This window comes from Bos taurus, chromosome 1 (genome assembly GCF_002263795.3).
Source record: "Bos taurus isolate L1 Dominette 01449 registration number 42190680 breed Hereford chromosome 1, ARS-UCD2.0, whole genome shotgun sequence".
Taxonomy (NCBI): Eukaryota; Metazoa; Chordata; class Mammalia; order Artiodactyla; family Bovidae; genus Bos; species Bos taurus.
Window position 1 is genome coordinate 86082983 of NC_037328.1, and position 14709 is coordinate 86097691.

General features: G+C 38.5%; 1 protein-coding gene across 7 annotated transcripts in view; it reads right to left on the bottom strand.

Moving 5' to 3' along the window:
• The window catches only part of FXR1 (FMR1 autosomal homolog 1), a 79381-nt gene that overhangs the window by 41400 nt on the left and 23272 nt on the right, over positions 1 to 14709 (bottom strand). For all 7 annotated transcript variants that reach the window (XM_005201602.5, XM_005201601.5, XM_005201600.5 and 4 more), the window contains 1 exon segment: positions 13970 to 14063. In XM_005201602.5, coding sequence (XP_005201659.1) covers positions 13970 to 14063 — 94 coding nt within the window.

The window sequence follows — 14709 nt, forward strand, 5'->3', positions numbered from 1 at the left end:
ACCTTTTGGGACCAGGGATGGGTCTCGTGGAAGACAATTTTCCACAGACTGGGGATAAGGGGAAAGGTTTTGGATGATTCAAGTGCATTACATTTATTGTGCACTTAATTATTATTACATCAACTCCACCTCAGATTACCAGGCATTAAATCCCAGAGGTTGGGGACCCCCGTGCTCTAGTCAATAAAATTAGAAGCCATTAAAAATTCCAAAATACAACTGACCCTTGAACAACAAAAGGGTTAGGGGCTCATTCATCCTCTATGGGGTTGAAAATCAAGTGTTAACATAGCCAGCCCTCTATATACAGTTCCACATCTGCAAACTCAACCAACCACTGATCATGTAGTACTACCGTATTTTCTATGAAAATATGAAAACAATCTGAGTGGAATTCCCTGATGGTCCAGGAGTTAGGACTTTACACTTTCAGTGTCAAGGACCCAGGGAGTTCAATCTCTGGTCAGGGAACTAAGATCACACAAGATGCTGGAGGCAGGGTGGGCAGGGGTAGAGTGGATGTGTGTAGGGTGTGTGTGTGGGGTGGGGGGAGTATCTGTAGAATCTGAGTTTAAACAGACTCATGCAGATTAAACCCATGTTGTTTAAGTGTCAACTGCATTCTAACCTAAAAGCATTGATGCATTCTGATAATTCCAGGGTAAGATGAAACAGAAGATAAACTAGAACTTACAGAGACAGGCTTTAAATTTGGTATCAGTACTTATTACAAGATGTGTATGTTCTGGGTTTATACATGATAGCTGATAAGCAGTAAATAATACACAGAAAACTTTGCTCATTTTAGGTATGTGTGTGCTAAGACACTTCAGTCACATCTGACTCTGTGACCCTATGGACTGTAGCCTGCCAGGCTCCTCTGTCCAAGGGATTCTCCAGGCAATGTTACTGGAGTGGGTTGCCATGCCCTCCTTCAGAGGATTTTCCTGGCCCAGGGATCAAACCCAAGTCTCTTCTCCTGCATTGGCAGGCTGGTTCTTTACCACTACAGCCACCAGGGAAGACCCACTGTCTTAAACCCTATGTTTAAATGCTTATTAAAATACCTAATAATGGTGATCTTCACCACCCTTTTATTCTTACTTCTGTAAATTTATATGTAAAATGACTTTAAAATACAAAAAATTTTTTTAAATGGTCCATTAGACCCAAATGGTAAATTATGACTATTTCCCCTAGTATGAAAATTAAAAAAACAAAAAGAAAACCTTGAGAACAACAAGTGCCCTTTCCAACTACTACCTTAGAAAGGCAGTTCAGCTAAACAGACTAATGTTTTTTCTCTCTTGTTGGTCTATAGTGGATGGCTGCCTCAAGCTTGAATGCTGAAAAATGGGTCTTAAAAACATCTGTTCTATTTTCACCAAAGAATAACTGTCTAGAATGACTTCCTATGTAATTTTACCTACAAAAAAAGAGAATAAATCATTGTGGACTGCCTTGCAGCTTTCTCATTACATTTTATTCATCTCTGTAAACTTCAATAACAACTGTATCCCTGAAAGACAAAGCCACTCTCATAAAGCCAAATGAAACTAAGTTCCTGGGGTCTGAATCAAGGTGCTATGAATTTGCCTCCATTTTAGTACTGTGAGTCAAAGCACATCCTTCACAAAATGAACACTGTACTCAACACAATAAAAACTCATTTTAAAACCTCAGCATTAAAAACGTGTCCTAGTGTACAATGGCACCCCACTTCAGTACTTTTGCCTGGAAAATTCCATGGACGGAGGAGCCTGGTAGGCTGCAGTCCATGGGGTCGCTAAGAGTCAGACACGACTGAGCAAATTCACTTTCACTTTTCACTTTCATGCATTGGAGAAGGAAATGGCAACCCACTCCAGTGTTCTTGCCTGGAGAATCCCAGGGATGGGGAGCCTGATGGGCTGCTGTCTGTGGGGTCACACAGAGCCGGACACGACTGAAGCGATTTAGCAGCAGTGTACCATGCCCAAAATGCTGATTACTGGATTTATTTATGACTATGTTGTTGGAGTAAGAGCACCTCATAGAAATTCTCTTACTTCAGATTTCAATTCACTTAAATCTCCAAACTATCTCAAAGAAGCATTTCACACTCTAAGGCAATGGCCCTCATTTCTCTAATATTTTAAGTTTCTTCAAATCTAAGAAAGAGTGTTAGAAAGCATTAGACTAAGGGGTGCCCATGAGACATCTAAAAACATAATAGTAACCACAGTGAAGAAGGTTATAATATCATGGAATAATAAAATTCCCAAAGTCTATACTATACAGTTCAGTACTCTTTCTACCAGATTAATTGAAGTCAACCCTTGCTGCTGCTGCTAAGTCACTTCAGTCGTGTCCGACTCTGTTCGACACCATGGACCGCAGCCTACCAGGCTTCTCCGTCCATGGGATTCTCCAGGCAAGAACACTGGAGTGGGTTGCCATTTCCTTCTCCAATGCATGAAAGTGAAAAGTGAAAGTGAAGTCGTTCAGTTGTGTCTGACTCTTAGCAACCCTATGGACTGCAGCCTACCAGGCTCCTCCGTCCATGGGATTTCTGGGCAACAGTACTGGAGTGGGGTGCCATTGCCTTCTCTCCAAGTCAACCCTTATTGGCCTCCAAATTCTAGCACATAACCAAATTATGACTTAAACAGCATTCCATTCCGGATCCTAATGTGATCAACTTTTCATTCATGTTAATAATGTTCAATAAGGCCTTTCAAAGTTATAACCAAATAGAAATACTGTGAAAACCTAAATAGAGAATTTTTTACCAGTTTTTATCAAGTTCTAAATGATGTCAAGCATTAATTTGAATACTTAATCATAATGACCTATTTTACAACTACATGAAAAACATTTGTTCACTACTGTTCACATCTATTTCATCTCATTACAATCTATGAATAGAAAATATACATTAGGAAATCAAGCTTAACATCTAGAAAACACTAAGGTGCTTATTTACTTACACAACAAACAGTATTATCTCATTAGCATTCGTGGCTGATACTTTAACAAATCATTTCCCCCAAAGAAAAAGATGTAAGTTATAAAGAATATATTCATTCATCCTTTAACATATGAGATTTCCAACCACAAGGACTAACAATGCTGACTTGGTATTATGAGAAAGACTGATTCTAACTACACACAGCTATAATTTTCAAAGTGGTTCCAAGAACCAAACTGACACATTTTTAAAAGTAAGATGTAGGACTTCTCCTGGTGGTCCAGTGGTTAAGAATCCACCTGCCAATCAAGTGGACAGGTTTGATTCCTAGTCCTGGAAGATTCCACATGCCTTGGGAGCCTGTGTGCCAAAACAACTGAGTCCTGCACTCCACAGCCCTCAGAGTGCAACTACAGAAGCCTGCCTGCCCTAGAGCCGGTGCACCTCAACAAGAGAAACCACTACAATGAGAAGCTCGAACACTGCAACTAGAAAGTAGCCCTTGCTTACTTCAACTAGAGAAAGTCTACGTGCTGCAACGATGACCCAACATAGACAAAAACAAAAAAGAGAAATACATTTTAAAACTTTTAGAAAGGCAAAATGTAAATTATACATGTATATTGTACTTTTTTATATAAGTAAAATATTAACTTTAAAATTACAGTAAAAAAATTGTACAGTAAAGGGACTTCCCTGGAAATCCAGTGGCTTATGTATGACTCAGTGTTTACACTACAGCAGTGTAGGCTGGATCCCTGGTTAGGGATCTAAGACTCCACATGCCACATGGTAAGGTAAGGGAGTATCCTATCAAATTATTCTTATTCCTTTTACCAAATCTTTCAAGGGACTTATCATAAGATTATAACTAAATTATAAAGATGTAGAACCATAATGTCTATCTGCCATAAAAGATGGAAGAAAATGTATATGTCACAAGAATATAAACCTGTTAATCTGTATTTCAACCAGATTTCACAATTCCAAAAGAAAAAAAAGTTTTAAAATATCAAATATGTTAAACTCAAGAGGAAAAACTTGTCTTATAAAATTACAGACTAGCTTGAAATGTCAGGCTTCCTATGTAACATGTTTGCTGCTGCTGCTAAGTAGCTTCAATCATGTCTGACTCTCTGTGACCCCATAGACGGCAGCCCACCAGGCTCCCCCGTCCCTGGGATTCTCCAGGCAAGAATACTGGAGTGGGTTGCCATTTCCTTCTCCAATGCATGAAAGTGAAAAGTGAAAGTGAAGTCACTCAGTCATGTCCGACTCTTAGCGACCCCATGGACTGCAGCCCACAAGACTCCTCCATCCATGGGATTTTCCAGACAAGAGTACTGGAGTGGGGTGCCATCGCCTTCTCCGTAACATGTTTATGTGTCATTAACTTGCTAAATAAGATAATAAAAACAAAGCATCTCACACGTGAACTCACTGGGAAAACATTTTTTCTACTGGCTTTTCAATATGCCAGATTATTATGCCATATATCCAGTTTAAGAGAACCTAAGGAACTCCTCATTTTCCCATCATCTCCAACTTTATCAGCTGAGAATTATTTTTTGGCAATGTTTTTTTTTTTTGCCACGCCACATGGCTTACGGGGTATCTCAGCTCCCTGATCAAGAATCAAACTCAGGTCCTCAGCAGTGAAAGTGCAGAGTCTTAACCACTGGACCACCAAGGAATTACCAATTTTCTTAGCAATCTTTAGTTAGCAAAATCAACTGTTATGCGAATACTTAATCAAAAAAATTAATTATGAAACTAAAAAGATTTTAAAATATACACCATTACTGTTTAAGAAATCAGATACAAAGCCACTAATTAGGTTTAAAAAAAAAACTTTGAATCTTAAGACTTCAAAACCAACTTTCTAGTACAGGCCATATAGTGTCTTCTTGAAGCCATTCCTGGACACGCTAACTTATGTTTTATAATATCATGTAAATCTCACAGGCTGGCTGAAAAGGCAAATCTCAAGGAACCAAACACGTTTGTAAAGTGGTAAAATTTTAGAGTAAGCCAGGTGAAATTGTGACTTGACCAATAAGAATGGAAAGTTCAGATGGCTGAATTTTTTTAAAACAAAAGTATAGCTGATTTACAATACTGTGCGTCAGATGTACAGCAGTGATTCAGTTTTGTGTATATATATATACACACACACACTTTTTTTTTCAGATTCTTTGTCATCATAGGTTATTACAAAATACTGAATATAGTTTCCTATACTATACAGTAAGTCCTAGTTGTTTATTTTATAGATAGTAGTGTGTATATCGGAGAAGGCAATGGCACCCCACTCCAATACTCTTGCCTTGAAAATTCCATGGATGGAGGGGCCTGGTGGGCTGCAGTCCATGGGGTCACTAAGAGTCGGACACGACTGAGCAACTTCACTTTCACTTTTCACTTTCATGCATTGGAGAAAGAAATGGCAACCCACTCCAGTGTTCTTGCCTGGAGAATCCTAGGGACGGGGGAGCCTGGTGGGCTGCCATCTATGGGGTCACACAGAGTTGGACACGACCGAAGTGACTCAGCAGCAGCAGCAGCAGCAGTGTGTATATGTTAATCCCAAATTCCTAATTTATCCTGTCCTCCTTCCCAATTGGTAACCCTAAGTTTTGTATGTCTGCAAGTCTGTTTCATAAATAAGTTCATTTATGGCATATTTTAGATTCCACATACAAGTGATATCAAATGTGGAATTCCCTGGTGGTCTAGTTTAAGACTCTGCACTTCCAATTCAGATGGCATGGGTTCAATCCCTGGTTGGGAAACTAAGATCCCACATGCTGTGCAGCACAGCCAAAAAATTAAAAGAATTTTTTTAAGTGATATAAAATATTTGTCTTTGGCTTACTTCACTAAGTACTATAACGTCTAAGTTCATCTATGTTGCTGCAAATAGCATTATTTCATTCCTTTTTATAACTAATACCCCGCTGTATGTACATACATACTGAAGTGTGCACAAATACACACGCATATATATAATCCCATTATCTTCTTTATCTACTCACCTATCAATAGACACTTAGGCTGCTTCCACGTCATGGCTATTATAGTGTTGCTATGAACAATGAAGTGCCTATTATCTTCTCAAATTAGTTTTCTCCAAATATAAGTCCAGGAGTGGGACTACTGTATCGTATGGTAGTTCTATTTTCAATTTTTAAAAGAGCCTCCATAGGGGCTGCACCAATGTGAATTCCCACCAACATGCAGTAAGGTCCCCTTTTCTCCATACCCTCTATTTCTTCTTGATGTGTGCTCAGTCATGCTAGACTCTTTGCAATCCCATGGACTACACCGGCCAGGCTCCTCTGTCCGTAGGATTCTCCAGGCAAGAATACTGGAGTGCGTTGCCATTTCCTTCTCCAGGAAATCATTGCAACCCAGGGATCGAACCCAAGGCTCTTATGTCTCCTGAATTGGTAGGCAGGTTAAAACTAGTGCCACCTGGGAAGCCCATACCCTCTTCAGTATTTATCTGTAAACTTTTGATGATGGTCATTCTGACCAGTAATGAGGTGATATCTCATTGTAATATCTCATTGTAATTGTGATTTGCATTTCTCTAATAATTAGCCACACATGATGGTGTGGGAACTCACCTAGAGCCAAATACCCTGGAACGTGAAGTCAAATGCACCTTAGGAAGTATTACTATGATCAGTTAGTGGAGGTGATGGAATTCCAGCTGAGCTATTTCAAATCTTAAAAGGTTATGCTGTTAAAAGTGATGCACTCAATATGCCAGCAAATTTGGAAAACTCAGCAGTGGCCACAGGACTGGAAGAGGTCACTTTTCATTCCAATCCCAAAGAAAGGAAATGTCAAAGAATGTTCAAACTATTGTACAATTGCGCTCATTTAACATGCTAACAAGGTATTGCTCAATTCCTTCAAGCAAGGCTTCAGAATGACATGAAATGAGAACATCCAGATGTACTGGAGAGCTTTCAGATGGATTTAGACAAGGCAGAGGAACCAGAAATCAAACTGCCAACATCTGCTGAATCACAGAAAAAGCAAGCAAATTCCAGAAAAACGTCTACTTCTGCTTCACTGATTATGCTAAACCCTTTGACTGTGCAGATCACAACAAACTGTGGAGAAGTCTTAAAAGAGACAGGAATACCAGAACACCTATCTGCCTCCTGACAAACCAGTATGCAGAAGCAACAGTTAGAAGTCGACATGGAACAATGGACTGGTTCAAAATTGGGAAAGGAGTATGTCAAGGCTGTATATATACTGTCACCCTGGTTATTTAAATTCTATGCCGAATAAATCATGTGAAACACCGGGCTACATGAATCACAAGCTAGAATCAAGATTGCCAGGAGAAATATCAACAAGCTCAGATACGAAGATGATACCACCCTAATGGCACAAAGCAAAGAGGAACTAAAGAGCCTCTTGATGAGGGTGAAGGAGGAGAGAGGAAAAGCTGGCCTAAAACTCAACATTCAAAAAACTAAAATCATGAATCCAGTCCCACCACTCCATGGCAAACAGGGACAGGCTTTATTTTCTCGGGCTCCAAAATCACTGTGGATGGCAACTGCAGCCATGAAATTAAAAGACACTTGCTCTTTGGAAGAAATGCTATGACAAACCTACACAGCGTATTAAAAAGCAGAGACATCACTTTGCTGACAAAGGTCCATCTAGTCAAGCTATGGCTTTTCCAGCAGTCATGTATGGATATGAGAGTTGGACCGTTAAGAAGGCTGAGTGCCTAAGAAATGATGCTTTTGAATTGTGGTGCTGGAGAATGAGAGGGTAACAGGCAGGAAGGTCAGGGGTCTCCAAACGGAGAAAATAGGCTACAAGTGTCAGACATTTTTTTTATTGGAGAAGGCGATGGCACCCCACTCCAGTACTCTTGCCTGGAAAATCCCATGGATGGAGGAGCCTGATGGGCTGCAGTCCATGGGGTCGCAAAGAGTCGGACACGACTGAGGGACTTCACTTCACTTTCCACTTTCATGCATTGGAGAAGGAAATGGCAACCCACTCCAGTGTTCTTGCCTGGAGAATCCCAGGGACGGGTGAGCCTGGTGGGCTGCCGTGTATGGGGTCACACAGAGTCGGACACGACTGAAGCGACTTAGCAGTAGCAGCAAGCCGCAGGAAGAAACAAACTAGTGTTACATTTTTTTCCCCTTCTCTATACAAATTTAAAAAGAGGTTTCTCTTAAAACTGTGTTGCCATAATGACAATTGGTTCCACCTGAACTTAACTTTTCTCAAACCTTGAGCTAACCAATGCATTTTTCTTATGGAAATATTTCGTCTCAAACTATGTTAATGTACCATGCATTTACCTCAGACTCTATTTTCAAGTTGGTTCCAACTAAAGGCTCAGAACCATCATGACAAACCAGTATGTTATACTCATACATTGTTCTCCTAATCTATGTTAATAAAACTATATATTTGTATGGGGATCTGCCTTTCTTCAAGATTCATGTCAACCATTTTATGGCCTGGCATGACAAGATTATCTCAAAATGCATCTTGTGGGTGAGGGGCCTGGTGCCATTCTGAGTTTTAAGACATTTCCTTTCTTTAATTAGCAGACTGCTAATAGCTACATAACATCCAGCTTAAGACTATCAGGGGGGGTACTCTTTCTGCCCCATTCTGATGTCTCTGTCAGAAGCTTTCTCTCTTTTACACTTTAATAAAACCTTATTACACAAAAGCTCAGAGAGATCAAGCCTCATCTCTGGCCCCGGACTGAATTCTTCTCCTCCAGAGGCCAAGAATCCTGGCGTCCTTCGTGGTTTAGCAATAACCTTTCAAGAAGACTATTGAGAGTCCCTTGCACAGCAACACAATCAAACCAGTCAATCCTAAAGGAAATCAACTCTGAATATTCATTGGAAGGACTCACTGGGAAAGACCCTTAATGCTTGGAAAGACTGAAGGCAGCAGGAGAAGGAGACAACAGAGGATGAGATGGTGGCATCACTGACTCAATGGACATGAGTTTAAGCAAACTCTGGGAGATGGTGAGGGACAGGGAAGCCTGGTGTGCTGCAGTCCATGGGGTCACAAAGAGTCGGACACAACTTACCAACTGAACCACCAACATCATTCCAATGGCAGAAAGTGAAGAGGAAATAAAGAGCCTCTTGATGAGGTCAAAGAGGAGAGTGAAAAAGCTGGCTTAAAACTCAACATTCAAAAAACTAAGATCATGGCATCTGGTCTCATCGCTTCAATGGCAAATAGATGGGGAAAAAGCACACAGTGCCAGATTGTATTTTCTTAGACTCCAAAATCACTGCAGATGGTGACTGCAGCCATGAACTTAAAAGATGCTTGCTCCTTGAAAAAAATCTATGACAAACCTAGACAGTGTATTAAAAAGCAGAGACATCACTTTGCAGACAAAGGTCAGTATAGTCAAAGCTATGGTTTTTCCAGTAGTTATACACGGATATGCTAGTTGGACCAAAGGCTGAGCACTGAAGAATTGAGTCTTTCAAACTGTGGTGCTGGAGAAGACCCTTGAGTGTCCCTTGCAAAGCAAATAGATCAAGCCCAGTCAATCCTAAAGAAAATGAACCCTGAATATTCATTGGAAGGACTGATGCTGAACTTGAAGCTCTAATACTTTGGCTACCTGATGCAAAGAGCCAACTCACTGGAGAAGATCCTGATGCTGGGAAATACTGAAGGCAAGAGAAGAGGGTGACCGAAGATGAAATGGTTTGATGGCATCACCAACTCAATGGACATGAGTTTGAGCAAACTCTGGAAGATAGTGAAGGGCAGGGAAGCCTGGCGTGCTGCAGTCCACAAGTTCACAAAGAGTCAGACACAACTTAGCAACTGAACAACAACAATAATAATTAGCTGAGGTGAGTATCTCTATGTTGCCCATCGGTATGTCTTTTGGAGAAATGTCTTTTTAGGTCTCTGTCATACAGCTAGATTTTAGATAAATGCCTGAATAGCTAATGAAAAACTCCCTCCTGTATCATTTCTGTTCTAAGTCAATTAATGATGGCCAAATCAAAGTCATCTTTCTGTTCTTCAAAAAGAAATGGTTCCTAGAGCTGTAAAAGTAAGAGTTGGTAATTTGGCACAAAACTGACAACACCCTGCGAATATAGCACGATATATCAGAATAACATATAGGACAAAAACTTAACCTGGTAACCAACTTCCTAACCATCAAGCTATAGGAAACTTGGAAAGGTTAGGAAAGATATTCATAGAATTTCAAAGAGGCCCTCAAGAAACTGTTCTTTGAAACTGATATAAGTGTTTAAAAAGTCAGTTAGTTATATATTTCATGGTTAATGTCAGCTGTTGTTGTTTGGTCACTAAGTCGTGTCTGACTCTTTTGAGACCCCGTGTACTGTGGTCCACCAGAGGGTCCTCTGTCCATAGGACTTCCCAGGCAAGAATACTGGAGTAGGTTGCTGTCTCCTTTTCCAGGGGCTCTGCCCACCCAGGGATCGAACTTATATCTCCTGCATTAGCAGGAAGATTCTTTACCACTGAGACACCAAGGAAGCCCAGTGTCAGCTGTTTTCACTGCTACTATAGTACTGACAACTAGCAGAAAGACAATAGTGGCCAAAAGAAATGATACAAATCAGCTTATTTATAAAACAGAAACGTAGACTTAGAAAAGGAAGATGGGTGGAAGGGGTAGTTACAGAATTTGGGATGGACAGGCATACACGAGTATATTTAAAACAGATAACCAACAAGAACCTACTGTATAGCATAGGGAACTCTGCTTAATGTTATGTGCCAGTCTGGATGGGAGGGGAGTTTGGGGGAGAATGGATACATGTATATGTAAGGCTGAGCTGCTCTTCTGTACACCTGAAACTATCACAAGTGTTAACTGGTTATATTCCAATATAAAATAAAAAGTTTAAAAAAAAAACCCTAAATGCTCTTTAAAAAAAGGAAAAAAAAGGGGCCACATCTGTGGAACTACTAAAATGGGTTATCTTGGAGGCCACACTGGGGAAACTGGCAGACCTGAATAAGTGAAGAAATAAGTTCTTAATGGCAAAAGTCACTAAGCACAGACGGCCTGGGAGAAAACACAATATACAACAGATAGCAGCTTACCCATAAAATGTAAACATATTTGACATAAAAAACTACATGGATCAAGAAGTAAAAACAGACAATAAACAGAACAAGCAGCTAATAGTCATAAAACTAAAAGACACTGTGTATCACTAGCATTCAAGGTTCAGAAAATATAAAAGACTTCTTCCTTCTACCATGTTTATGAAATCTTACATATTAGATTAATATTAATCCAGTCAGTCAATCTATGAGGAGCAAACATCTTGAGCATTAGCAAACTTATGAAGTGGTCATTCAAGAATCATTTCTGGAGGACAAAATGGTACATTTTGGTACTATCAATAACCAAGATTTAATACTATCATAAGAAGATAATTTACATAAGAACACTAAATGTGGATTTGAGGTGGGGGCGGGAGGGGGAAATAAAAGCAAAAAAACTGAGTAATTTCAATGTTTTCTAATTATAATACATCTGTACCACCCAATACCATGGGGTGATGAGGAAAATAAGGTTAAATCTGTATGTGCAGATAGGAAAATGTCTATGATATATTAATTAACTGAATACAAAAATTTATAAATAAGGTATAGTCCCAATTTTTATAACTTAAAAAAAACACATATTCTTTATAAATGCAAGGAAAAAAACTTGAAGAGACTCAACTTTGGTAAATGAGATTTAAGCTGGGATAGGCAGATAAGCACACCAACATGCCTACAATAAGAGGGAAGTTCACTTGTTACCTTAAGGAATTCTGTACCATTTCACTTTTTATATGAAGCTTTGTGACTCTGAATTTAAAAGAGGCAGAGCTTACGTAAAGTTATATGGCTCAAAATATAAAGTACTAATAACCATAGTCCTTAAACATTGCATATCCTAAGGATAAATTCCTAAACTCATGGTGGCAAAAACTAAAAATAAATAAATAAATCCACAGGTGGCAAGATTAATTTTAAACTTTTTCCTTATATGAATTTTCAAAAATTAAAGTTACATCTTAATTCCAGACTACCATTCTCATATTTTTAAGGAACAAATTTTCCGAAGACTGAACCATAAAACAAAGTGAAATAAAACACCCTGTAATCATTAATTTCCAAATCACTTAATAAAGTTTTGTATACAACTGGCTGGGAAGTAGCGGGGCCCAAGCCATAAAAATGGTCCAGCAACTGGACATGATCTTCCAAGACTGAGGAAAGCACACTTGTAACAGCAATACCCTCAGCATTCCGTCAAGTTTTCCCTTTAACCTGAGCCTTTACACTACCAATAACTGAACAACAATTTTTTTAAATACGAAAAGCACTACTCACAGAACTGATGGCCACACATGTGGCACCCTGACACAATGAAGTTATAACCTGCTTTGAAAAAAGTGTTAGTCGCTCAATCGTGTCTAACTCCATGGATTGTAGCCCGCCAGGCTCCTTTGTCCATGGGATTTTCCAGGCAAGAATACTAGAGTGGGTTGCCATTTCCTTCTCTAGGGATGCTCCCGACCCAGGGATTGAACCCAGGTCTTCCACATTGCAGGAAGTTCTTTACCATCTAAGCCACCGAGGGAAGCCCATAATATACTTTGCTTTTAGCAAAAGCAGAAGAATGCATGCTTAGTCGCTCAGTTGTGTCCAGCTCTTTGCGATCCCATGGGCAGTAATCTGCCAGCTCCTCTGGCCATGGGATTCTCCAGGCAAGAATACTGGAGTGGGTTGAAATTTCCTACTCCAGGGGAGCAGAAGAATTAGATCAAGTAATTAAAATCTAGGCAGAATTTCAGAATGTGAATTAGGGGTTAAAGTCCTACAATCTGACTTTCCAACATAACATCTACAATTAACTCAAAAGAAAATTTACCATTTAAAAAATTATGAAGCATAAAAGTGGCAAGTAACTAAATTAGCTCATATTCAAAGCACTCAGGACAATGTGTGGCACAAAGTACGTACTGTTAAGTGTTTATAAAAACATTTAAACAGCTGTTTCATCACTAAAGATTGACCTGTGTCCCCAGTTCTCCCACCCTAGCCTACATAAACTAGGCACAAATGACATCTGAAAATCTTTCAACACTATCAAGACAACTGTTTATGAGAAATACAGTTAGCATATTTGAGCTCCTTGGAGGTATCAATTTCTTGAAAAATCAAAAATCAAATTTTCTCTCTCCAACAAATTCATACTTCTATTTCACAATTATTTCAAAATTTCTGTTACATAAGAGCAGACATATTAATCAAAAATAAATATGTACTGAAGACATTCAGGAGCTACTAATTGTGACAAAAACAAGATACAAAGAAATACAATTTTTATTTTTTAAAAGAGAGGAAAGGAAGAGCCTGGGAATATGTAAACCATGAAATATAGGATTTTATCTCTAGGAAGTGATTTTTGCTTTTTTCCCTTTTAAATCTTTCTGAATATCATAATATTCAAAAAGGCAGTATGCTTATTATAACATTTCACATTGTTACATATGAACTATATTAATGATCACTATAATAAAGGATAAATACTAACATTTTACAAAAATACTGAGGAAAATACTGAAGACAAAATAATTAGCAAAAAAAAAAAGGAAAATAATGACCAACATCATATAGTTCTCTCTACCAGATTCTGTGGAAAACAACTCAAATGCACTATCATCTTTAATTCTCAAATTATTTTTATTCTAGTGGTTAAAAAAAACAAACTTGACCAGGGCTATAAAGCTAAAAACAGGAGCATTGAGACATTAATCCCAGTTCCGTCTTCCAAAACTCAAGTACTGCTACATTACACAGCCATTACCAATAGGAAGAATAGAGAAAAGGAATTTAGACTTATTCTCTATCAGCTAACAGATTTTCCTACAAGAATATCTATTTGAAACAAAAAAAATAGGTACACAAGAAAATAAACTTATAAATACATACCTCTACTTCATCTCCTTCACTAATTTCTTTTTTTATATCAGGTGGTGGTGGTAATCTAACTTCATTGAATGGAACCTGGCGTTCTGGTTGCCAACTGAAGGATTAGAAAATGAATGAACTTTAATATATACTATTCTAATACTCCTTAATATAGAAGCTATATAGTCTATGCTTAGCACTGTAAATTTTTCAAATCAATCATTTAGCTTCCCCCCCCCCCCCCAAAAAAAACCACCTCAGCAGACTGTTGAGCTAGAACAGATTTTGCATAGCTCTTGATGAAGTTCATAGGTAATTAACGTCATTGATAATAATTACATACTACCTTCCTAATCATTCATCCTAAGGTGACAGCACATACATCATTCTGCAAATGAAAAAGGCTAAGCTCACAGTAATGACTCAGATTTAAAATAATGTCATTCTACACTGCTACACTGTGATCAATTTACTGCAAACATTTTTACAACTAAATGACCTGTCAAAGGAACACAATTCCAAAGATTATAAAATATAAACTGCGTAATTCCTTTTTAGTGTACATGTTCACAGAAATACAGAAAACTAGTCAATATTATTCTGAACAGTAAACTACAAAAAGATTTATTTTTCTTACAATTTCTTTTCTACAATGAACCCATACACTTAAAACTTAGAAAAAATTATTTTAATCTTTGTAGTAAATACAAATGTATTAAAACTACTGCTTTAGCTGTGCTTTTTGTGTGCTATATTTTATA